The following is a 24,661-nucleotide window of genomic DNA, read 5'->3' as shown; positions in this document are numbered from 1 at the left end:
ATAATATGGTGGTTATTTATAGTTGGATTTTGCAGAAAAAGGCTTGATAGCATGTCTTACATGTATAGACTTTAGACACTGAAAGTAACATACATTAAAAGCTGGGCTCACATTTTAAATTATTACAAACCACTATTAAAGTTATTGCGGTCACATTGAACACTTCATATTACATAAGAATAATTTTCTTTAGTTCTAAAGGTCGTCGGAGGGCGTAGATACACTGTGTGAAGGTGAGTCATAAGATTTATTATTATTATTATTATTTTTTTATAATTGTAAGAGATGTTACATATGAAAAAAAATAAAAAAATAAATAAGAATTACCTAATAATCTTTGAAAAAAATATCAACAAACCCATATTTTTTATACACAATAACCATTTAGATTAGTTGAATATCTTAATATATCACAATCCATTTAAAGTTAAATAAAAGAAAAATAGAATCGTCACATACGAATCACGATTCATCAAGATTCCCTAATCGTGTATGGTTCAATTGTATTTTTAAATATTTTGAAGTTTACTCTCATATTTTTTTCAGTTTCAATAACATAAAGAACAATATGGTTTTTGGTTCTAGATTCGTCGGACGGAATCCTTAATAAAAAAAATTGAATTTTCATACTTGTCAAAGTAAATCATTGCATTAATCATCAATCATGATTTATACGTTAGTTATGGGAATATGTTTCACCAAATCGGTACGGAGGATGAGATGGATATTGCGATCATGTATTTCTCTTCTATTTGCCCTATAACGTGGCATACCAACATCTACTCCTGTGAATGCAGAATTTTTTTTTGTTGCATGATAGCGGCATATCGCTCTTCTTCCATCTTCTAAAATCATATTGTGTAATATGATGCATGCATACATTATGTTTCGTAGCCTTGCGGCCTTATATGATCATGCCAGAGTTTCAGTATCTACCAACACCTCTTAAGTACACCAAATGATCATTCCACGTCCTTCCTAGCTACTATTTGTGCATACATAAATTTATTCATTTTTCGTCATTTGGACATGTGAACGATTTAACATAGACACATAATTTTGGATATATCTCATGAGTAAGATAGTAATCACGCTTATATGTTACTCTATTTACTTGAAATGACATATCATGTGCCTTCCCACGATAGACGCATTGAATATTGACGATTGGTCAAGAACATTGATATATGTAATTCTCATTTTCCAAAGTATGATCTTGATTGCAAGTTGGTAGTTTCAAGATGAAGTTTTGTGGGTTTTGGGGCTGAGACACAACATGATTTTGGAGGATCACGACGCGTTTGGCGCATTTCCAATGACATGTCTAAGTTATGGTGCGCGCACCCTAATGGCCGGTTAAAACCCTAATTTCTTGGGGTTTATGCCCTATTTAAGGGAACTAGCTTCCGGGGTTACCTTATTTGGTGACCTCCATTCTCCATAGACCTCATCCTCGAAACCCCTAACCTTCCTTTGTGTTTTTGAGCTTCATTTGGTTCTTCTTGTGTGTTATTGAAGAACAAGGGGTGTGGTTTTATGCATAGAAGCTATCTCCAGTTAAGATCCAACATTCTCCTTGCTTTTCGGACCTTAGTAAGTCATCAAGTTCTTATATTTACGATTTTTGGGTTATGAATCTTACTTTATGAGTTCTTTTGGCTCCTTATTGTCACATTTCTATGGAATTAGAAACTCCAGGCCCCTAAAGGTGGTTTAGAGTAGTTTTCTAGAGCAAATATGGTGTGAAGAGGTGAGTTTTCATCTACCAGTTGAGTCTTGGACATGTTAACAAGAAACGCATGGCCCAATTCCAAAAGGATGGAGTTTTGGAATCATTTGACATAAGGTCAGATGACACATGCAGGTCTTGTTTATTGGGAAAGATGACAAAATCACCTTTAACTAGTTCTTGTGAAAGAGGTGAAGGATTATTGGATCTCATACACACAGATGTGTGTGGGCCTTTCAGATCCCCCATGAGGGATGCAAATTGATTCGACGTGACTTTTACTGATGATTATAGCAGGTATGGCTATATCTACTTAATCAAGCATAAGTCAGAAACCTATGAAAAGTTCAAAGAGTTTAAGCATGAAGTCGAGAATCAATTGGGTTGGAAAATAAAGATGCTTAGATCCGATAGAGGCAGTGAATATCTTAGTATCGGGTTCAACGACTACCTCAAGGAATGTGGAATAGTTTCACAATTAACACCTCTTAGGACACCACAACTTATCGAGTTCAACGACTTTTTGACTACTTTGAGTTTTGGTTAAACTTTGATGAATATGAGTGAAGGACCACCCTAAACCAGGTATGGCTTGAAACCCTCAAAGAATTTACATTTTTACATAATTGGTTATTTAAGTACGTTGGGCATACTTAAGTGTACACTTAGCTTACTATGTATGGATGGTCGCGGAGGAGCTGGACGTATGTTGGGCATACGTGCTGAGGGTGCAAACCCGAATTTGCGAACTTGGGACCTATTTAAACGCCCTTACCTCACTTGAGCCCCATCCTTATCAGCTCTCTTCACCTTCAAATGTTCCTGGAAGCCCTAATATCCTTTGTGAGTGCATTTTGAGCCTTGAGAGTGAAATTATGGTCCTTTTAGTGTTCATCCAAGAAGAAGGAATTAAGCACTTAATGGAGAAAGTGCTTAATCTGGTAGTACGTTGGGCGGAACCCAGTGTACGATGCGAGTAGTCCCAAGACCCCAGTACGCTTCACGTACCAGGATGGTACACCGAGCGTATGCATCATCAGCTGGGCCCGAATCTGTTTTGGTCCTTTGAGCCTTTGGGCCTCATTTGGTTATTGGACTTGGTTGTATTCTGGGAATTATGATCCATTTCATCTGTTATGGGCCATGGACATATTGTTTGGGCCTTATTAGGCCAATAGGCCCATTAATGATTTTGGACATGGACTTTGGGCCCATTAACACGGGAGGGATAATTGGGCCTCATGGAAGGGTTTGGAGTTTGGGTTTCCTTTGATTAAGTAAAGTCCTAACATAGATTATTATTAATGATTCAACACGGGCGGTTATGGATTGTTAGGAGAGTAGCTTCGCATTCAGCAGACAGAGGTGAGACTTCTCACCACACCCATGGGTCTAAGGCACCAAGGCCGGCCCATTATGTGATTATGATATATGTGTTAGCCATTATGTGATTTGATATGCTATGTGATTGCGTGTTTTTGCATGGAAGACCCCGGGGGAGCCCGTGACATTGGATATAAGACCATGTAGAGTAGCCCATGACATTCCTAGGTAAAGACCATATGGGGTAGCCCATGGCATTGGATGTAAGACCATGCGGGGTAGCCCATGACATTCCTAGGTAAAGACCATGTGGGGTAGCTCATGGCATTCTTACAGGTTTTATGTATGCATGGCTTATGTGATATGTGTGTAGCTTTAATAGCTAACAGGATATGTGTATATGGATTGTGTGTGGTATGCTATGGGGAACTCACTAAGCATTTCACTTATAGGTTGTTTATTTGTTTCAGGTACAACTGAGTCTAAGGGCAAGGGCAAGACGTGATGGCGCGACATGCACTCTATCTCTCTTTCACTGATATGATTTGGGGGCACTCTAATGTTTTAAAAATAAAATCGTAATGATTTGGGGGCACTCTATCTCTCTTTCACTGATATTGCTTAGAACTCTTGATCTAGATTTATTTCATGGTTATTGTTTGATATATTGATTTCTATTAGGAACAAATGTTCAACTATCTATCTTTTTTCCCGACTACATGTGATTATGTATTCATGTAATACGTACCATGGTTCTGACTGTGTTTTCATTCCAAGATAATAGCTTTTAAAGTCTAAGGAAATATAGAGGTATAAAAGGAAGTATTAATCAAGAAGGAACTTAATTGAGATGAAAAACATGTAAGAGTGGGGCGTCGATAAGCAGATGTGACGCGTTTCAGATGGAAGGCCAAACCTTAATTCTCGGGATTTGAGCCATATTTAAAGGCATTAACTTCTAGGGTTAGTCATTTTCATGAGCCTTCATCTCTAAAAACCCTCCAACCTCAAAACCCTAGTTTCCCCCCCCCCCCCCCCCCTTCTCTTTTGGTGATCTTAGTTCTTTTGGTGAAGTTTGAAGTTGAAGTAAGGAAGGCTTTGGTGCTCCAAAATCTAGATCGAGGGAATAAAAGCTTCTTGACCTCTACTTCGTGCGTTGTAAGTATTCAGGCTTAGAACTTTATGCTTGTTGCTTTCTCGATTTGTGATTTGGAGTATAATTGGACCCCTGTGTCATAATTTCTATGGATTTTGGACAACTCAAAATCCAAAGTTTGTATTTAAGGGTCTTCTGGACCTATTGTGGTGTAAAGGAATGACCTTTGTCTTCTCATTTAGGCCATGCATCAAGCTTCGTGAAATTTTCAACTCTTTTAGATCTCGGGTTTTGGATTTGTTGCAAGAGGCTTCTTTATGGATAAAGTTGAAAATTTTATCCATTAAGATCATGTGTTTAACTACTTTTGGAAAGTTTAAACCTTTAGCTGAAAGGAATAAGCCCTTAATGTATTATGGATTCTGCCTAGATAAGTGTTGCTCCCCCATTTCTTTGTCGTGGTGCACCTCTTGAAGATAACTTGATTGTTTTGTTGTTTTATAGACGTGACACATCCATTGCTAGTCGCAACGCGTCTGGTTGTTTACATGTTGACTTTTCTCGTTGGCTTCTTTTGACTAATTTGACTTTAAAATTTAAGGATTTGAGCCATAGGTTGAGGTTTGACCTCTGATTGTTATTTAGGTGATTTGTGTTAGCTATTTCATCTGCAAATCTTGTTGTTGAGATTCTGCTATTTGGGATCAGGTGTGTTTCCTCAATATACTATGTATGACATTGTATATCCTTTGTATGATAGGATATAAGTACTATTAGGGTACAAATATGGTAGGAGTTAGGGTGGTCTTTGTTATGTATGTAATTGTTGATTGTATGATACTATTATGTGTCATGTTTGTTTGGGTATTGGTAGTATTGGGTAATCATTGAGTGAATGTCGTAGGGATTATACGTAGTTTAAATTGGATAGCCTTAGAACCCTAGTCTAGCGTTATTGACGTGTTCTTGTTTGATATATTACTTTCAGGTAAGATCATGACTGTTTATCTTATTTACTAACTATGTATGATTATGCATTCATGAGGTCACTGTTAGTATTAGTAACAACCTTGGTATGGTTGTGGGTTGGTTGAGAGCATGTGGTTGTATGATGGCTGAGACCCGGTATTTGTATGATGGCAGTGTGCTTATGGTTGATATGTATGACATGTTATGTTTGAGGGGTCGATGGTGGATACGCGCGAAAGCCAAGAGCCTTGTTTGTATTGTATGTATGGCGGAATGTATAATATACTAGGGAACCTTCTAAGCTTTATGCTTAAGTTGTCATGTTAAATGTTTTTTCAGGTTGTTCGAGAGAAGGGCACGGCGTGAATGTACATTTGCATCAAGGTTATATTGTTATTTGATTTCCGCTAGTTTTTGTAATTTAACTTTGTTTAAACCATATATTTTTGAAAGAAAATGGATGTTATTATTTGTTTTAAGAAATGGAATTTGAATGATTAATCTAGTTTTACATGAAAATTTTTGTTTCCAATTTTGGACGTATTAATTCATAAGGCGATTCCTTGATATTACCATAATCTTTGGTATGGTTGTATGTTGAGTGGTTGATTTCATGGTGTATTTATGTATCATGTTTGAGGGGTTGATGACGAAACGACGCTAGGTTGAGAGCCTAGATACCTAGAGTTGCTAATAGAATGATGCAAGACTGTGAGTCAACTGTTGATGACGGAACGATGGTAGGCTATGGATCAGGCGGAACGACATAAGGTCTTGAGCCATTGTTCATATGTATTATATGTGTTTTGGAATATGTGGTGTACTGGGGAACTCACTAATATTTATGTTTACATTTTTAAGTTAATTGTTTTTCAAGTTGTTTAAGTTTGAACAAGAAGGGTGCGACATGACTGTACAATCGCATCAGTGTTGTTATTGTTTTTGAGACTTCAGTTGATGCTACGATCCCACTCTGATTTGATACTATGTTTTTGGAAACTATTCTTTGATGTTAAATCAACAATGATTTTATAATTCCTTGAAAGAATGGTTTTGAATGTGTAAGTACTTTACTTTAAAGGATATTTTTGGTTTGAAATTTGGGACGTTACAATATCATTGTTTGATTCCACGGGACCAAAGAATGCACTCCATATCCAAAATTGTGGGACACAATTGCTTCTAGAATTATCATCGGTTCTTTATGAGCACCTCGTATATATTGATTGTATCATGCATTAGGCCATAATTATTACGCCAATACATGAATTTGATCATACCTAGCATTCCAAGGAACCCATGCTTATTTTCATGTAGCTTGTACAATTGGTGGAAATCATTAATCGTAGGTTTGGACAAATATTGGTTGGGGTAAACCAAAATTAAAACTTTATCAAACTTGTAGAAACTTTCTTGTAAGGTCTACTTAGACATCCATAAATACTCATCCCATGAGTCTGCTCCTATGTCGTATGCCAACTACAGAATTACGTCTGTGCACTTTTGTATTGGATAAAAACATTCCTACCTCTCACATCCCATTTCAACTGAAAAAAATGGTAATCGACACTGCAAGACATCAATAACTCGAAGAAATAAATCTTTCCTCATCGGGAACTATCGTCTAAACTTTTCAACGTACATGGAGTCATAGGCAAAGTAGTCTTATATAAGTCGATTGTTTCCAAATTCACGATTTCTCTTCAAAGGACATCTTCTTATTCTAAAATGTAAACTTTGAGCTTCTTGGTCTTGACATGTGCAGTTGTTTTCGCCATAACTTTCTTGATAGATGTTGCTTCCTATAATGCTAATGAATCTGCTAAAGTCAATGATGATGACATTGTGGATGAACTAATTAGTGAGAGAAAGTGTAGAAAATTGCGTGAGATGAGAGATTAAAATGGTTGGAATTTATGGAGTGGTATCAATATTTATAAAAAATTTTAAAAAACAAAAATAAATTTTCTTGTCTTTGAAGAGGGAAAAGAAGATGAGAGAGAAGGCAGAAAAATCTCATGGTACGTTTCTTCCCATCGAGTTCACCGCACTGACGGTACGATGTTCACCATTATGATGAAAGCTCCACCCCCACCCCATCGTATCGGGGAGGGGGACTCTATCTAGCCTTACATATTTTTGATTACATCTTTTTCAAGTTTTTGCTTGATATTTTTTGCATGTACAAAATGTATTCTTAAGGAAACTATTTTTACATCTAAACGTTTCCAAATATGGTGATATATATATATATATATATATATATATATATATATATATATATATATATATATATATATATATATATATATATATATATATATATATATATATATATATATATATATATATATATATATATATAGGGTTAGGTTCATGTGAGACGGCCTAATTTTGTGAGACCGTGAGACGCATTTTATTTATTTATTTTTATTTATTTATTTATTTATTTTAGTTAATTCAAGTACCGAAAATAATATTTAAAAAAATAATTTTTGATTTTTCCATTTATTTTGCATTTTAAAATTATTTTTAGAATATGTACAGTGTAATATTCTATTTAGAATAATTCACGTATTTAAAAAAAATAGATTTATTTTTTTTAGTTAATTCAAGTTCCGAAAATAATATTTAAAAAAAGAATTTTTAGATTTTTCCATTTATTTTGCATTTTAAAATTATTTTTTAGAATATGTCAGTGTAATATTCTATTTAGAATATTTCACGTATTTTAAAAAAAAAAACGGGATTTTTTTTATTTTTATTTTTTTAGTTAATTCAAGTTCCGAAAATAATATTTAAAAAAATATTTTTTGGATTTTTCCATTTATTTTGCATTTTAAAATTATTTTTAGATTTGGTCTCACGGTCTCACAAAATTAGAATGGTCTCAAATGAACCTGAACCTATATATATATATATATATATATATATATATATATATATATATATATATATATATATATATATATATATATATATATGAGTAGCTATTTTTTCACATACTCATAAGGTCTTCCCATCTCTTCCACCAACTTAAAATGTATTCCAAATATATGACGAAACACAAATCTAAAATAGGACAGAGTGATTGTGAAAAAGAAAACCACACATTTTCTTAAATTTTCCCATTTATCAGAGGACGGACAACTTTGAAAGGTAGAATCACTCAAGCTCAAATGAGAAAAGGCAAGACAATAATAAAGTGCACAAGAAAGAATCATATCTGTAGAACTCCACCTAATAGGAAAATCATGAGAAGTATTCATATGATAAAAAAAAGTTACTAATATGATCAGGAGTAATTTATATCAACCTTAATGTAAACCACGGGGAAAACACCCAAACAAGTAACTTTAATTCATGATATGATGATAGTAATGATATAATAATGTTAAATAATGTTGATTAATTTTAGAATGTAGCTTAAACAGTAATAGTTATTAAAATGGTGCTTGAAGTGTTGAAATTAGATTTAGAAAAGTAGGTTGTTTCCAACCAAGTGTTGTGACTTACTATTCATGTTGTGACTTACTATTCATACGAGTTGTGTGTTTTCCTTTCACATCAATTTTCCCGACTAATCAACTAATGACGTCAGAGTTGTAAGAATAAGGATTTTCAGCAAAATCTTATGTCGTGGTGCGGTTTCTTGGTGTTCACAGTGCGGCCACATCATTTAAGTGGCGGCACGGTGGCAACTAGGTTCAAAACCCTAAATCTAGAGTCTTAGGATCTATTTATGAAATGATATCCCTTAGGGTTTCTTTAATCTTCATCCCCCACTCTCCCAATGTAATATCCATTTTTCGAGATGCCCTTTGTTAGTATAAAATGATGGATTTCAGAATTCTGATCCTATGTTGAGTGTAGGAGATCTACGTTGCCTAGGGGAACCACATCGAGCGTAGGGCTATGCTAAAATTATGTATGCCTATGCTAAGCATAGCACCGCTAATTGTAGAAAAACCCAAGATTTTGGGTTTGGGCACTATTTATGTATCTCTAACTTTTAGGGTTTCTAAGGATCAGGCTCTACCATCTAAAGAAAGAAACTCTATCCTCCATTTCCCCCTCATCTCTCCTTCTAAGTCACCAAGCTCCCAACTTTATGATTCAAGCTTTCTAGATCTTTCATTTTATGGTCTTTGGGACATTTTTTGAGGTTTTGGTTGGAGTTCATGGAAGTGAAGGTTTGTATGAATCAGATACACTTCAAGTATAAAGACGAAAGTAAAACTTAACCTAAGAAAATAAACAATGGAAGGTAAATAACACAGTGAGTTCCCCAAAATTTCATTTACTAAGAAAGTGTTTTGTCTTCACTAAGAAGACGAGTTGTCACAAAGACGGTCACCAAGACGAACTCAGCATTAGGTTTTACCCTAATGTTGATTATATACTGATCTATACAAGTATATCCCTTGATTAAAGGGATTGCGTCTAATCTATACGAAGAACTGATCTCTATAACAAAGATATTAGATATGTTATCTATTCTATACTTATATATATATATATATATATATATATATATATATATATATATATATATATATATTACCTAATATACAAAAGATTATAATAGAATAACTATACTAAGCGCTGACACTGATAAGTTTGATACGTTGGCGCTGCTGGTGTTGTAGACGCTGACGCTGACAGATGTATAGAATGTTTGACTCATCAGATCATAAGGTGTGACCTTACAATCTCCCCTATCTGATGATGTCAAAACTTTTCTTCAATGAATTCTTTAGCTCATGCTCCCATGAGAATAAGAAAGAAGTTTCAACTCTTTAGTTTTAACAAATGACCACCCCCCCCCCCCTAAGATGAATGAATTCCCATGATGATCAAGCATCTGAGGATAGATAATGTTGATGTCAACTTGACTCCCCTTAAATTGTGCTTGGCTGAACATCCAGTAGTTTCTTCAGCTTTGGCAAGATTATTATGTAACATACCAATGTTCAGGAACTTCTAAATGCATCCCTATAATTCAATTTCATGTCAAATTGGTCCCTAAGTTCAAGAAGTATGCTTTGAATCCCTAGTGGCAATTTCATAAATATGGCAGGAGGAGTACGTCAAGCGTACATGTGTGTATGTTGAGCGTACTAGGGCGTGCCCTAGTATGCCTGGCGTACACTTATGCACGTGGGGCATACTAGTGTCAAGAGGAAACCCTAATTTTTAAGGTTTGGGTGGTATTTAAGCAACATTATGGCTCATTTCTCCCCACCTTTTCAGCCTCCACATCCTTTGAGACATTTTTGCAAACCCTAGCACTCTTAGTGTGTGTTTTGAGCTCAATAATGTGTTCTTGGTGTGTTAAAGGAAGAAGAAGTTGCATCAAGGACCCTTGAAGTGGAAGCAAGCTTGTGGATCTGGGATCTTTGCCTTCTTAAGAAGATCTAGAAGGTATAAAGTCTATACCTCGATGTCTTGGTTGTTAAATCCCATTTTTGGGTGTTTTATATTGCTTTTATTGTCCCATAGGTCTCATCTTGTGCATGGTTTGTTATTGTCGTTTTGAGTTGTCCTTCCATACACTAGGAAGGGTCCTAAGCCATAAAAATAAGGTCCCAATTGCTAGAATTGTTTCATGCATCTTGTAGAAGGTCTTAATGGATTAAGACCTTGTGTTAAGCACTTTTTGGACTTGTAAATTCATAAATGTAACATCCGGGATTTCAGGTATATTAATTATTCTTTTTATTTTGGGTTTTGTGGAAGAACTCGGCGAGTTGGTGCGTAGACTCGTCGAGTTGAGACGCGATTTCTCACCCGGATTGATGCCCGGACTCGGCGAGTCGCCTTGGTAGACTCGGCAAGTCTGCGCTGTTTAATGAAATCCTAATTTCTCGGGTTTGAGGCATATTTAAAGGGCCTTATGGCCGTCACTTGCGCTCATCAGTCCCCAGAGTGAAACCCTAGAGCATTTGAGCGATTCAAGTGAGGGAAGGAGCCATTATTGATCTTGGAGTTATTGCCTAGCAAGGAAAGAGGAGATCTAGCCAAGAGGAAGCAAGAGAGGGGTGGATTCCTGAAGAACTGAGGTCCAGGACATCACAACTGAGGTACAATTCCGAATCATTCTCTGTTATTGTGATGTTCATGTAGATTTAGGGCTTTTGAACCCATTTGTGGCTAGATCTAGTGTCCTCATGGTCCCTTAGCGAGTTAAGGTCCTGGATCTGGACCCATAGAGGTCCAGAGCACCTCTTTACCAAAGCTTTATATGCATCCATGGAGGTTTTGGCTTGGGATCAATGTATTTGAGGCTAAAACACCATTCATGAGCTATTCGATGCTTAATAAGCACCAAGACTTGGACTTTACGTGGTCAATAAGCTTAAGAAGACTGGATCTATGAGTTAGTGAAGCGGATCTGACCTCAGAAGGTCGTTTGGGGTTGTGCATGGAATGCACTCGCCGAGTCCATTCCCAGACTCGGCGAGTTGGTGCAGGTTGTTCAGTGATTACGAACCAGGAGTTGAGTAACCGAGTCGGGTGAGTGACTCGGTGAGTCGGAAGAGATTCAGAGGGATCGGGTTCCCGTAGGGACTCGGCGAGTCCACGCCAGACTCGGCGAGTCGGGTCGACCGTTGACCGTTGACCAGTGTTGACTGGTTTGACTTCGTGGTATTAGTCAGCCAGAGTCAAGGTAGTATTAAGTAGAAATATGCTTGTGTTGTAGGAGGACGATAGCTCGGGAGATCGAGCACTAGTGGTTACAAGATTTACGAGTTACCGAGATACGCGAGGTGAGTTTTCTCACTATACATTACCTTGAGTGGTATTTCGAGTTGACCAGAGGGTCTTATGTGCTATGTATGCGATTATGTGTTGTCTTAGAGATTTCTTGCTATGTGTTATTTGTATGCTGTATGATTATATAGACCGGGCCGGAGGGCCCAACGATTCTGACCGGGCCAGAGGGTCCAATGAGCTGTGACTGGACCGGAGGGTCCGACGAGCTACGGGACTGGAGGGTCCCGCTGAGACATCTAAAGCAGAGGGTCGGATTTAGCCTTGAGTGGCGTATTTGTGGTATGTGGTATTTTGGGAACTTACTAAGCATTTATGCTTACAGTTGTTGTGTTTGATGTCTCAGGTACCAGCGAGGACCGTGGGAAGGTGACGGCTTGACACGTACACACACCGATGGAGTTTATTATGTGTAGAGATCTTGGGATTTGTTTTGAAAACAATATTGATTATGGATTTGAAATTGTGATGTGATACATTATGTGATTTTGAAAACAAAAAATTATTTTGAAAATTTACGGTGTTACAATAAAGTTGGAAACTTTATGACTCTAGGGTGCATTTGGACCGTAGATATGATGTATGGGCTTGAGTGCTAAAGCCATTAAGCACTTAATGAAGTTTTTGGGATTACGAGGATATGCCCCGTGTATATGGGACTACCGCTCGCGTACTCGGTCAACCACCCCGATGGTGGTCTTCTGTGAGGCTTCACGTACGCTAAGCATACCTTCGGAGTACACCCCGCATATTCGCATGGCCAGCCTTGTTGAGTTGGCTTGGTTGAGTTGACTCGGTTGGGTTGACTCAGTTGACTTAGTAGGATTAACTAGTTGACTTTGACCAATTTTGGCCTTGAGGGCATTTTGGATATTTTGTGATTTTAATGGAATTGGTCATTTGGTGGAAATAGGTATCGTTTAGAGAGCTCAGATTCGGAGTCGGGCCTCATCAATTCTGTTCTGTTTGCGAGGTGAGTTTTCCTCATGATATCGTTTAGTGATTTGTTAGATCCGAACCTGGTATATAGGATGATGTTATGCTTAGTGATATGTAGATCTGTTTGACTGGCTGTAGACTGTTATATGATTATCTGTTATATGTGCGCTTGTTTGGTCGGTGGCTAAGGCTTCATTGCTTTGTGCGTAAGCCAACAGGCCGGGGCATACCAATCCGATGGTTGAATGGGCCCAAGGGCATTCCATCCTGAGGATGATTGGACCTATAGTATGTTGGCATTCCAACCTGATGGTTTAGGGCTTGGGGTAATCTAACCCGATGGTTGATTGGACCCATAGCATGTTGTTATTGTATATGTGTTATTTGTTTGGGTGTTGGTACTTTGGGGGGACTCACTAAGCTTTGGCCTTACAGTTTTGGGTTATGTTTTAGGTACCTCAAATGATCGCGGGAAGGCGAAGGGGTGATCGTGCACCTCCTCGTGTTTTGATTTATGATTTTAGGAAAACTCTGATATTAAACATGTTTTGAAAACTAAATTGAAAAGAATGATGATTTGTGGATTGGTTTTAAAACTTTTATTTTTTCATGAATTTTGTGGATGTTACATATTCTCCCCCTTTTTACATCAACAGAAGAATGGAACTTGAAGAGAGTATCAGATACGCAGCTTTGTAGTGTAGTATAGGACTGTGATGTCACCTGATAGTATGGGTTTGAACTACCAATTATTTACATAGTATTGTGAGATTTCATCAGCATGTGGTTTCATACGCTGACTCATTAATCACTTTTATTAGAAGAAAAAGGGCAAGAGTGATATGTTGCGTGTAATACATTCTAGTATGAAATGTACCCATCGGCAAAGAGTGTTGAAGTTTTATCAGTGTATAGCTAATACAGTGAATCATTAACTTCTTAATAGAAGAATAATTGGGAAATAATAGGCGGGTGCATGTAATATATCATAGACAATGATATACCTATCGACACAAATTTTTCGAATTCTCATCTGCGTCGAGTATCATACGTTGAATTATGAAATTCTAAAAAAGAATTTATGGAAAGAATGGTTTGATGCGTGTGATAAGCTATGGTGTTTTTTTTCTTAACCATCAACATAGATTTGTCAAGCTCTCATCTGCGTATGGTACATTATGTTGAATCATAAAGCTTTTAAGAAGAATATAAAGGCAAGAATGGGTTGGTACGTGTGATAGCCTACGGTACATATACTAACCATCGGCACAACGTTTCAAACTTTTATCAGTGTGTGGTATATCATAGTGAATCGTTAAGTTTTATTGAGAAGAATTTAAAGGAAAGAATGGATTGTCTCAGTCACGTTGATGTATAATCAGCATGGATCATAGACGATGTTAACTCATCAATAAAAAGTGGTTTAAAGTTATGTATCATAGAGTTAAGTTGCAGTCTAGAACTATACAGTTCACCCTCAATTCATTTAATATGGTATGGGATAAAATAATAAATAATATAAGAATACAACAAAAGTGTTATTCAAACAAAGAAAAAGAATATACAACCTTTTTTAGAGACTCTCTCTCTATATATAGCCTTTTTAGAAAATAATTTGCGTAGAATCATAAAAGATAGATCTTTTGAATTAATCACTCATTAATTAATTTCCTTTATTAAACATATATACCCTTCGAGTCCGCTATAAAATAAAACACAAGTAAAGATAAACACACCAAAACACAATACATTTCACTATAAATCAAAAGTGAAGAAGCTATTTATCATTGAAACGTTGCATATGGATTTCAATCTTCATATTTATCAAGAGCAAATGAGAAGTAGCGATCCGTTTTTATAACCAACGAGTTAACTGAATTGAATCCATAAAACCATCATGTCCTCAAGATCAACATCAGGGAATTCGGGGTTTTATCAGATTTTGAGTCAACAGATTAAAACAAGACTTACTGCGTTGATGGTTGCTCTTTGCATCCATAACAGTGAGTGTAGGAGAAAGAGGGTATTTTCATGAAGAATAGGACATGATGTCGTTCTTTTTCTTAGCACCGAGAGCATTGAGATTTTTCAAATCTTACAAACTCTAAAGAAAGGAGATGTAGATAAATCCTATAGGCCTGAAATATGTATAAGAGAGAAAAGAGAATACTGCTAAATACTTAAACATAATAAAAGTAGCATTCGTTTTTGTGTTTTTTAGAAAGCAATAAGAAGCAATCAAAAGAGTTATAGAGCAATAAAATCACTGAAAGCATGCCAAGATATGTAATCATTTTTAAGTCTTTTCATTAAACATCTTAGTAAAAATGTCTGCCAGCTGATCAGTGGATGGAATATAGAAAAACTCCACTTTTCCCTTTTAAACTATGTCCCTGATGAAATGATGACGGATCTCGATGTGCTTGGTCTTGGAATGTTGCACTGGATTTTGTATCACTTGAATGGTACTGGTGTTGTCACGGAAAATGGGAGTCTTCGAGAAATTTAGACCATAGTCTAAGAGTTGATTCTGAATCCATAGGATCCAAGCACAACACCTTCCAGCGGCAACATATTCAGGTTTAGCGGTAGAACAAGCCACCGATGTATGCTTTTTTTTGGACCAACTTATCAATCTATTTCCAAGCATTTGAGCTCCTCCTGAAGTGCTTTTGCGATCGATACGACATCTACCATGATCGAAGTCAGTGTATCCTACCAGCTTGAACTCAGAATCACGAGGGTACCATGACCCAAGATTGGTTGTATGCTTTAAGTAACGAAAGTTCATTTTCATAGTGAGATTATGACATTCCTTAGGATTGGCTTGATAACGAGCACAAAATATAGTAGGAAACATAATGTCAGGGCGACTGGCAATAAGATAGAGTAGAGAGCCCATCATTCCTTGAAACAGGATTGCATTCACATCATCGCCATTTGGGTCAGCGCCAATAGATGTTGATGAGGACATCAGAGTCTTTGTCGGCTTGCAATCAAAGAATCCATACTTCTTCATCATATCTGCAATATATTTAGCTTAGCAAACAAAAATACCATCAGTTAGTTGTTTGACCTACAAACCCAAAAAGAAGGTTAGTTCACCCATCATGCTTCTCGAACTTTTTTGTCCATGATCTCTGTGAATTCTGAACTTAGCTTTTCATCAGTGAATCCCAAGATGATATCATCCACATACACTTGAGAAAGAATGATACAGGATCCTGAATACTTTATGAACAAATTGTTGTCGATCTTTCCTCATTTGTATCCACTTAAAAGAAGATAGCTCGCAGTATTTCATACCAAGCTCTAGCCGCCTGCTTTAAACCATAGACATCTTTATCAAGATGATACACATGATTTGGAAACCCCTCACTTTCAAACCCTGGACGTTGCTTTAGAAAAACTTCTTCTTGAAGTTCTCCATATAAAAAAGCAGTATTTACGTCTATCTAATGTACTTTAGAGTTATTGAAAGAAGCAAAGGCAAGAAACAAACATATTACTTCAATTCTAGCAACAGGAGCAAATGTTTCATCATAGTCTAACCCTTCAAGCTAACAGAAACCTTGAGCCACAAGTCTAGCTTTGTTTCTTATCACAATCCCATCCTCATCCATTTTGATCCTAAAAACCCAACAAGTGCCAAAGATATTCTTTCCTTGAGGCTTTGGAATAAGATTCCACACACGATGGCATTCAAATTCATTCAACTCATCCTGCACAACCTTGATCCAGTCGGCTTCTTTCAAGTTTCAATGCATCAATGACATTCTTTGGATCAATCGTTGAGACGAAGTTAACAAACATGCAAAATTTGCTGTTGACTCTGTTACAGGTGAGAATCCCAAAAATTTACATCTCCAATGATTTGAGATTGAATATGATCATGAAGAATTCATGGATTATAACTTTCATTTGTATTACTTTGAGTTGAGTCTTCCTGATTTGATGGTTCAGCTTCTTTAGGGATGACAACCTAATCTTCAGAGATAAGCTGTGAACTGATTAATTTATCAACATTTGGGACAACAGGCTCAGTGTCACTTGGCAAGAACTCAGGAACAGGGTCTGAAGGACCATAAGTAAGTTTATTTAGAATTAATGATGAGTGACCAACTCGATCATGAATGAACGATTCTTCATCAAAGGAGACATGAGTTGTTTCCTCAACAATTTTTCTTGAAAGATTGAATACCCTGAAGGCCCTGGATACGCTGGAGTAACCTATAAATTCTCCTTCATCAGCTTTAGCTTCAAACTTCGAACACTGATCTCTTTGATTCAAGATGTAACAAACACATGAAAATAGGAGATGCTCGGTTTCCTTCCTTTTAGTAGCTTCAGCCCAACAAGACAAAAGAAAACCAACTTCAATTACCATAGTTGTTCCAGCTTTACTGAGAGTTTTGTTTCTTCTCTCTACAATACCATTTATTGGGGAGTTCTAACAACATAGAAGTTCTTAGAAATTCATTAGTTTGAGCAAAAGTCTTCCAAAGAGGAGTTTCTTAATTCTGTCCCATGATCACTACATAATTGCGTTACTTTGTGATTATAGAGAACTTCTCACTGCTTGAAGAGAGCAATAATTTCATTAGCGGCATGACTCTTCTTTCTTAAAAAGACTACCCACATAAAACTTGAAAATTCATCCATAATGACTAGAGTGTATTTCTTCCCAGCTCTTGACTTAACTGAAATTGGTCCAAAAAGATCCATGTGAAAAAGATGAAGTGGTTTGATAATGGAAGAGCATGACTTTGGTTTGGAGTATGACTTGGTTTTCTTTCCTTTTTCACACATTAAGCATAGCTTATCATTGACAAACTGCATCTTGGGAATTCCTCTTACAAGCTGGTTCCCAAAGATCTTTTCTTGAAATTATATCTGATAACCTCTTGTGTCATAACCAATTTAGACGAGACTGAGCACGAGAGAAGAAGCAACAACGAAGTGAGTTGTCAGCAGAAAACATATGCAGAACATAGATGTCATTCTGTCGATTTTCAGAGAGAACAGTTACACTCCTTTGACCAACAACCTTTTATTCTCTCCTTTTAAAGAGAACTTCATAGCTAGTGTCACACATTTGGCTTATTGAAATGAGATTATGCTAAAGAACTTTCACATAAGATACATTCTTGAAAACAATATAATTGCACTTGATGGATCCATATCCCTTTGTAACTCCCTTGCCATTATCTCCATACGTAACAGTCGGACCATTCGTCTTTATGAAGTCTTATAGAAGTGACTTGAATGTGGTGATATGTCTTGAGCAGCCATTGCCTAAATACCAAATATGCTCCTTACCCTAAAACTAAAAATATACAATAAGCCCTAACCCAAAAGAAACAAAAATATACACACAATATACATTGACCCACATGCAATGGGTCACTCAAGAAAAGATGTTATAACAATCATCAGGGAGACATTTCAATGAGTTTCCCTTTTTGATCCACTTATCATTGCGAGTCATGATGTTGTCAGCATGAACAAAATTCTTTTCAAAGGTACACTCGCTGAATTTCTGAGAAGCATCACCATATCGATAACAAATTTGGTTTTTGGATTCTTTACTTTAGCATTAGATTTTGATTTCTTTTCAAATGAAGAATCTAAAGAAATTTTATTATTTGGTTTAATATTTCTTTTTTTAGTTATTGAAAAACGAATGTCATCGATGGTATGCTCAGACACTACCTTGTCATGAGGCTCATGATGCATTAAAGAGTCGTTTGGGGTAGAAGACTTTGATTGCTCTTTAGGTTAAGAATTGCTAACTAAGCACTAAGGAAACATGCTAAGAATTCCGTTTACATAATGAACTTCACCATTACATATAGGAAACTTTAGCAAAATCTTAGTGGAGGGAAGAACATACTCACGATGTGAAGGTTGGTGAGAAGGATCAAGAGTAGATAATTTAGAAACACATTTAGTAATGCTGTTAGAATCAGTAGGGCAGTGAGTATTAATTAAAGTTTGATTTATGAAATAAGAACTAACAAATCTACTCTTCAATCTTCTTTTAAATAGTATGCTTTATAGAAGGTTTGTTTAGTTTCAATAACTTTGGTTAAGCAAACTGCACCTTCTATATCACCTCCAAGAATATTCTCACACTGATATGAGATCTGAACATTTATAACTCTTGTGACATTGAAGTGAGAAGAGGCCCAGTTTTTTAAAATAATTTGAATGCATTTAGCATGATCAATAACTTTTTCTTTTTCAGTGTAAAGAAAATTATTGGTTAGAGAGATACATGTGTTTTCTTTTTTTAATACAGAAATAATTTTTTCAAGAAAATAAAGTTTTTCTTTGAGTTTATTTAACTCAAGCATGGGAGCAGTTTTTTTTATTTGAGACCAATAAATCGAAATGTAGGTGATCAATCGTGTCATATTTTTCGATATTTTCAATAGAGGAGAATTTAACAAGATTGTTTACCTGATATGTTGAGGTATCGTCCCATTCTGACTTGAGGTCCTTAGCAGTATGAGGAAGATTAGCGTCAAGGATCCCAATGCTGTCAGCAGAAATGTCAGCATGATATTCAACAGTCTTATCCATGAGACACTTACCTTCATCGTCTAAGGAATTTTCCTTTTCAAAATAAGATGATAGAGTGATCATCATCTCTTGAGCAGTTGAGCAGTTTTGGACCAAATGATAGACAGAAAACGGGAGTTAGTTTCTAATAACAGTTTTTACCTTTATATCAAGATTCATCATCCTTTTCTCTTCCTTGTTATATCCGGGAACAAATTTCCCTTTTATCATACTATTAGATGCACCATCATTGGATGATTGATGCATAGCGGCGATAGGACCTTTATTGAAAACATCGAGAATATCAAAGTCCATGAACTCAAGAGCTTCCATGGCCTTTGATTTCCAGTTAGAGAAGTTTGTTTTATCAAATGGAGGGATCTTGTTGCAGACAATTGATTTTGGAGTGAGGGAGGTTGACATATTTACTTTAGTGTATCAAAAACTTGTTTTGATACCAATCGAAGGTTTGTATCGATCAGATACATTTCAAGTATAAAGACAAAAGTAAAACATAATCTAAGAAAATAAAGAACAAAAAGTAAATAACACAGTGAGTTCTCCAAATTGTCTTTCACCAAGAAAAGGTTTTGTCTTCACCAAGAAGATTGGTTGTCAAGAAGAAGGTCACCAAGACGAACTCAATATTAGGTTTTACCGTAATGTTGATTATATACTAATCTATACAAGTATATCCTTTGATTAAATGGATTATGTCTAATATATACTAAGAACTGATCTCTATAACAAAGATAGTGGATCTGATGTTGACAAATGTGTAGAGTGTTTGACGCTGGTAGGCTTGATACGTTGGCGTTGTTGGTGTTGTAGATGCTGATGTTGACAAATGTGTAGAGTGTTTGACTCATCAGATCATAAGGTGTGACCTTACAGGAAGAACTCTGGATAAAGCTTGCAACTTTATTGTTTAGATCTATAGTTTGGACTTGTTTTGGTGTCATGTATGGTTTCAAGGTCATACTTTCACTAATTTTGATGTAGAAGGGTATAGGAAATGCATGGGTCATGTATGTCCATAAGGTTTCAATTTGTATGAGTCATTTTTTAGTATAATGGAATTCTAGAAATTTTAGGATACTTTCTTGATGAATAAGTTAACCACAAAGTTGGTTTGATGAACAGTTTTTGTGACATGTGCTCAAGCTGTTGGGTCTTCTGTCTTGGATCTGAATCGGAGATCTAGAAGTGATGTCATTAATGAGTTTCTGGTGAGGTACCTAAGATGCAGTCACATAAAACTCATTAGAGTTACCCTAGGGATTATGCATGAGGATCAAGCTCCAACGATCAATTTAGATCGGTTGGTAGAGATGAGATGGTTCTCCTTAGCTGGAGAGGACCATCTTGGTGTGTTGGGTGAGAATTTGTCCATGTTAGAGAAGGTTAGAGAAGGTAGCTAGAAGCTTGTTAGAAGTTGCCTCCTCATGGAGGAAGAAGCATTCTATTTATATGGGAAAATTAGTTCAAAGGAGAGTTAGGTTAGGCCTTGGGACAACCTAACATATGCCAAACTAGCAAGGAGTTGGGAAAGAGCACTAGGGCGTCAGGTGAGAGCTAGCCATAGGTGCCAACCAAGACTGAAAGGCGAGCGCCAGGCAAGGCTGGCGTGCCAAGTCTTGATGTATGGGTCATGCTAATAGACCATACGTCAACAAGCCCCCCCCCCCCCCCCAGTTCGACATTGTTGGTGTGCAGCCAATAAGATTGGACTGGATACATTCAAAGAAATAATGCATTAAAGAGATAAAAAGAATGACCAAACCTTGACCATGAGGGACGTGGTGTTGCGTGATAAGGTAGACATGGACTTACGCAGCACTGGCTGGCTTGATACTCCTTTCTTATCGAGAGTATGAACTGGTCGATGTGATGTACTGTAGCTATTGTTGGCAATGTGATGCAAGTCAGGGAAGCTAATGATGTTATGCAGCGCAAGGCTGCTATGTGACAATGGTGTCGATAAGATGTTGGGCCAAGGTAGCTAAGAAGCGCGACCTTGTCATACAACCTTCGAGACTGTTATTCCATGCGGATGTTGTCCCAAGCTTCGAGGTTCGTAAAGAAAATGCAATGTACTCGATCCATGATTCCTATCTCCAAGTCACACCCAAAAGTTATCCATAGAAACACCACTGATGAAAATGTGCCTGCTTCAGCGAGGGGGAAATGAGACCCGTGGCCAATGTTGGGTAGCAGGTTATATTTCTATGCTTAGGGGGAAACTTTGGGTGACTAATTAGCAGTACACACTTTGTTAGTCCCTTGTAAATGCTTTAAAGACTGAGCTTTGCTCCACGAGCCTACTGTCGGTATACTCTGAGTGTCACGACACTTGGGCGGTTATCTGAAAAGTGAACACAATCAAATCATAAGTCGATTTGAATTTTCTATCGTGATCATTTTGAAATGCTTCACGGAGTAGCAGCAATAGCGTACTGCTCTTCTCCCTCCTATTTTTGAAAAAATCAAGTGGACCGAGCCTCAACGCTTATTATTAAAGTGTATTTTGTTGAGTGGGGTTGCAATGTACGAACGGTGAGCAAGACTGGTTTTTTTTTCTTTCAAAGTTAGTGGGCTTTTTGTTATCTTAAGCTTGCTTTCTTTGGTCCTGGATGATTTATGTTGGCCCATGATATTTATTTGCTCGTGTTTTCCCATTAGGGGGATTTCTTTCCAAAGGTTTGTGCTAGCCTTAGGAATTGATTGGAAATGATTCCTACTTGCTTTGTAGGGTGTTAAGATTCGAAGGATTCTTTCTTTTTTCTAAGAGAGGGTTTATTTTTACGCAACCTAAGTTATTTGGCTTTGTCACTGGAGTTGGCACTCACGAGCTTAGGGCTCGTCTTTCCTTCGAATCCCTAGCCTGTGTTTTCAGGCCGAGACCTTGGCTGGTCGCTTTGTATGAACCTTGACTGATCCGTTTTTCTAGGGTACAATTTTTAGCTAGAGTTTTCCAGTTAGCCTTTAAGACTTTAATCTAAATCTTGGGCCAAGGAGGCTTGCACTTCGGGGCTAGTCATCTAAGTTAAGTCGAGATCGTTACCTCGAGGCGTTGGGGACATAGGTATCTTTATATCAAGGGAAATGTTATGAGCCTTTAAAGCCTTTGTTCCTGTCATGCGAAAGGTAGTGGTCCTTTGGATTAGACTGACATGTTTAAGGAAAGGTTATGAGTCTTTGAAGCCTACTGGTTGCATTCTCTCATCGATCTCGCTCAAGTGACGCAAATGATCAGTCATTGTTATCACTCGGTAAATCTGCACAACCTCTTTTTGAAATGATATCAAGCTTTAATAATAACAAACTTTGACAAGAAAGTTGGCCCAACACAAGAGCTAACTGTCGGGGTATGATTATCCACTTAGAGTTAGATCTCATTACCCTCACCCTTGTTGTGTCATATTATGTAACAACCTCTAAATTCGAATCAATAAAAGTCAATGCGAGTCAACAAAATTCAAACATGTTAAAAAAGTCAAAACATGTCAAATCTTAGGACAAATAATGTTATTATTTATTAAAACATTTTATATACTTCGATATTGAGTATTAAATTCCAAAAATGTGGACCGAATCACCATTTGGTGATTCCATACAAGACCGAGAACCCTCGCATGACACCCACCTCAGACCGAAATCGTCTCCACCACAAAAAGTTTGGACCAAGAACCCCCATTGAAATCCTCTTGCATCAGGAACCTTCTTCGGACTGCAAACAACCTCGACCACAAACCCTGCTCGACCGAATACTTCTTTTCTCGGGTAAAGTTCTCGGCCGAAATCTCCAAACCGACTCCTTTATCCTTCATACTTAAGCAGCCAAAATGGATCATTTTAAACACTTCCACAAGATATATTTTCACCTCATTCTCTCTAAATTTCGAACATTTTTTCTTCCCAAGAGTTAGATTCTTCCAAATAATTACAAGTTTTTGGTAAGTATCTTATATTATTTAGTGTTAATATAACACTTTAAAATTATTCATTTCACTAATTTTGAATACAATATCGTGTGTATAATATTATTAGGATACGTTTGTTTAAACGTGTTTTAACCTGGAAATCATCACAACCACATCGTAACCAACCAAGAACACGCACCTGAGGTGAGTTCATACCCCTACGTTTTCATGATTTTTCACTGTTTTGGGGGGAGAATACAAATGTAACATAAGAAAATTTGTGTTAATATCTAAATGTTTTCAATATTTTATTAACTGTTGTCGTTCTTAATATATATATATATATATATATATATATATATATATATATGTATATGTATATGTATATGTATATGTATATGTATATATATATATATGTATATGTATATGTGTATATATATATATATATATATATATATATATATATATATATATATATATATTATAATTAGGATTCAACAGACTTAGAATTGATAATTTGGCTCCATTTCCTGCTCCTTGCTTGGTTATGGGCATGGGATAGAATTATTTATTCGACTGTCTATTTAATCATAATCATATAAATATTATATTTATATAAATACAAAATAATTTAAAACTTGTTAAACAAAAATATAATTTTTGCAAACTATTTTAGTACCATTTGGACATAAATGTTGGATTTTAAGGAACAACCATATCACCGATTTTACAATTTAAACTTGCCGAATTATTAACAATACAAAGGTTTTCGTATCGGTAAAATACAAACATATAAACTATAATAGGTATAGTTTATGGAACTTACATATTACTTTTCAAAGTTTAGAATACAATACGAAAAACAAACATATAAACTATAATAGGTATAGTTTATGGATCATATGCACTACTTTACATATTCAGAATACATTATGGAAAACAAACATATAAACTATAATAAATATAGTTTATGAGATATACTTACAAGTTTATCCATTACAAAGTAACTTTTCATTATTCTACACGTAACCGTCAATATAGCATTTGTGAGACACACTTCACGTACTTATCTAAGTACCAACCAAGTCCTGAAATTATAACCAGAGTCTCCTGGAGGGAGAGCGTGACACTTGTGTATGGATCTATACAAGACTAACAATCCTGCACTTTAACTGTTCGCTACAGTTAGGCCGACAGACCTGGGGTGACAAATATCATACCGATTGTAACGCCTGAAGACCGTCGTGTTCAGGCCATCTTAGGTCATCAAGCATGGTTATGATAACTCACAATTTGGTATTGAACAATACGATTCATGTATGAATAAGTAAACAACTTCACATA

General features: G+C 36.4%; 1 protein-coding gene across 1 annotated transcript; it reads right to left on the bottom strand.

Annotated features, from left to right (window-relative positions):
* Window positions 1-15,210: 15,210 nt before the first annotated feature.
* On the bottom strand, window positions 15,211-16,453 carry LOC122197926 (secreted RxLR effector protein 161-like). Its single transcript, XM_042902124.1, has 2 exons — window positions 16,402-16,453; window positions 15,211-15,854 (listed from the first exon to the last, which is right to left on the bottom strand). The coding sequence occupies exons 1-2, from the start codon at window positions 16,451-16,453 to the stop codon at window positions 15,211-15,213; spliced, it is 696 nt and encodes a 231-aa protein (XP_042758058.1).
* Window positions 16,454-24,661: the final 8,208 nt, after the last annotated feature.

This window comes from Lactuca sativa, chromosome 5 (assembly GCF_002870075.4).
Source record: "Lactuca sativa cultivar Salinas chromosome 5, Lsat_Salinas_v11, whole genome shotgun sequence".
NCBI classification, from domain to species: Eukaryota; Viridiplantae; Streptophyta; class Magnoliopsida; order Asterales; family Asteraceae; genus Lactuca; species Lactuca sativa.
Note: the sequence above shows the minus strand (reverse complement) of the source record. Positions and strands in the feature narration are given on the sequence as shown.

What these genes read in the sequence shown, in the direction of transcription:
- LOC122197926 (XM_042902124.1), bottom strand. Translation starts at nt 16,453, where the DNA reads ATGGATGAGGATGGGATTGTGATAAGAAACAAAGCTAGACTTGTGGCT. An exon ending in AGCTAGACTTGTGGCTCAAG is followed by an intron (nt 15,855 to 16,401) that starts GTTTCTGTTAGC and finishes AATATATTGCAG; the next exon opens with ATATGATGAAGAAGTATGGA.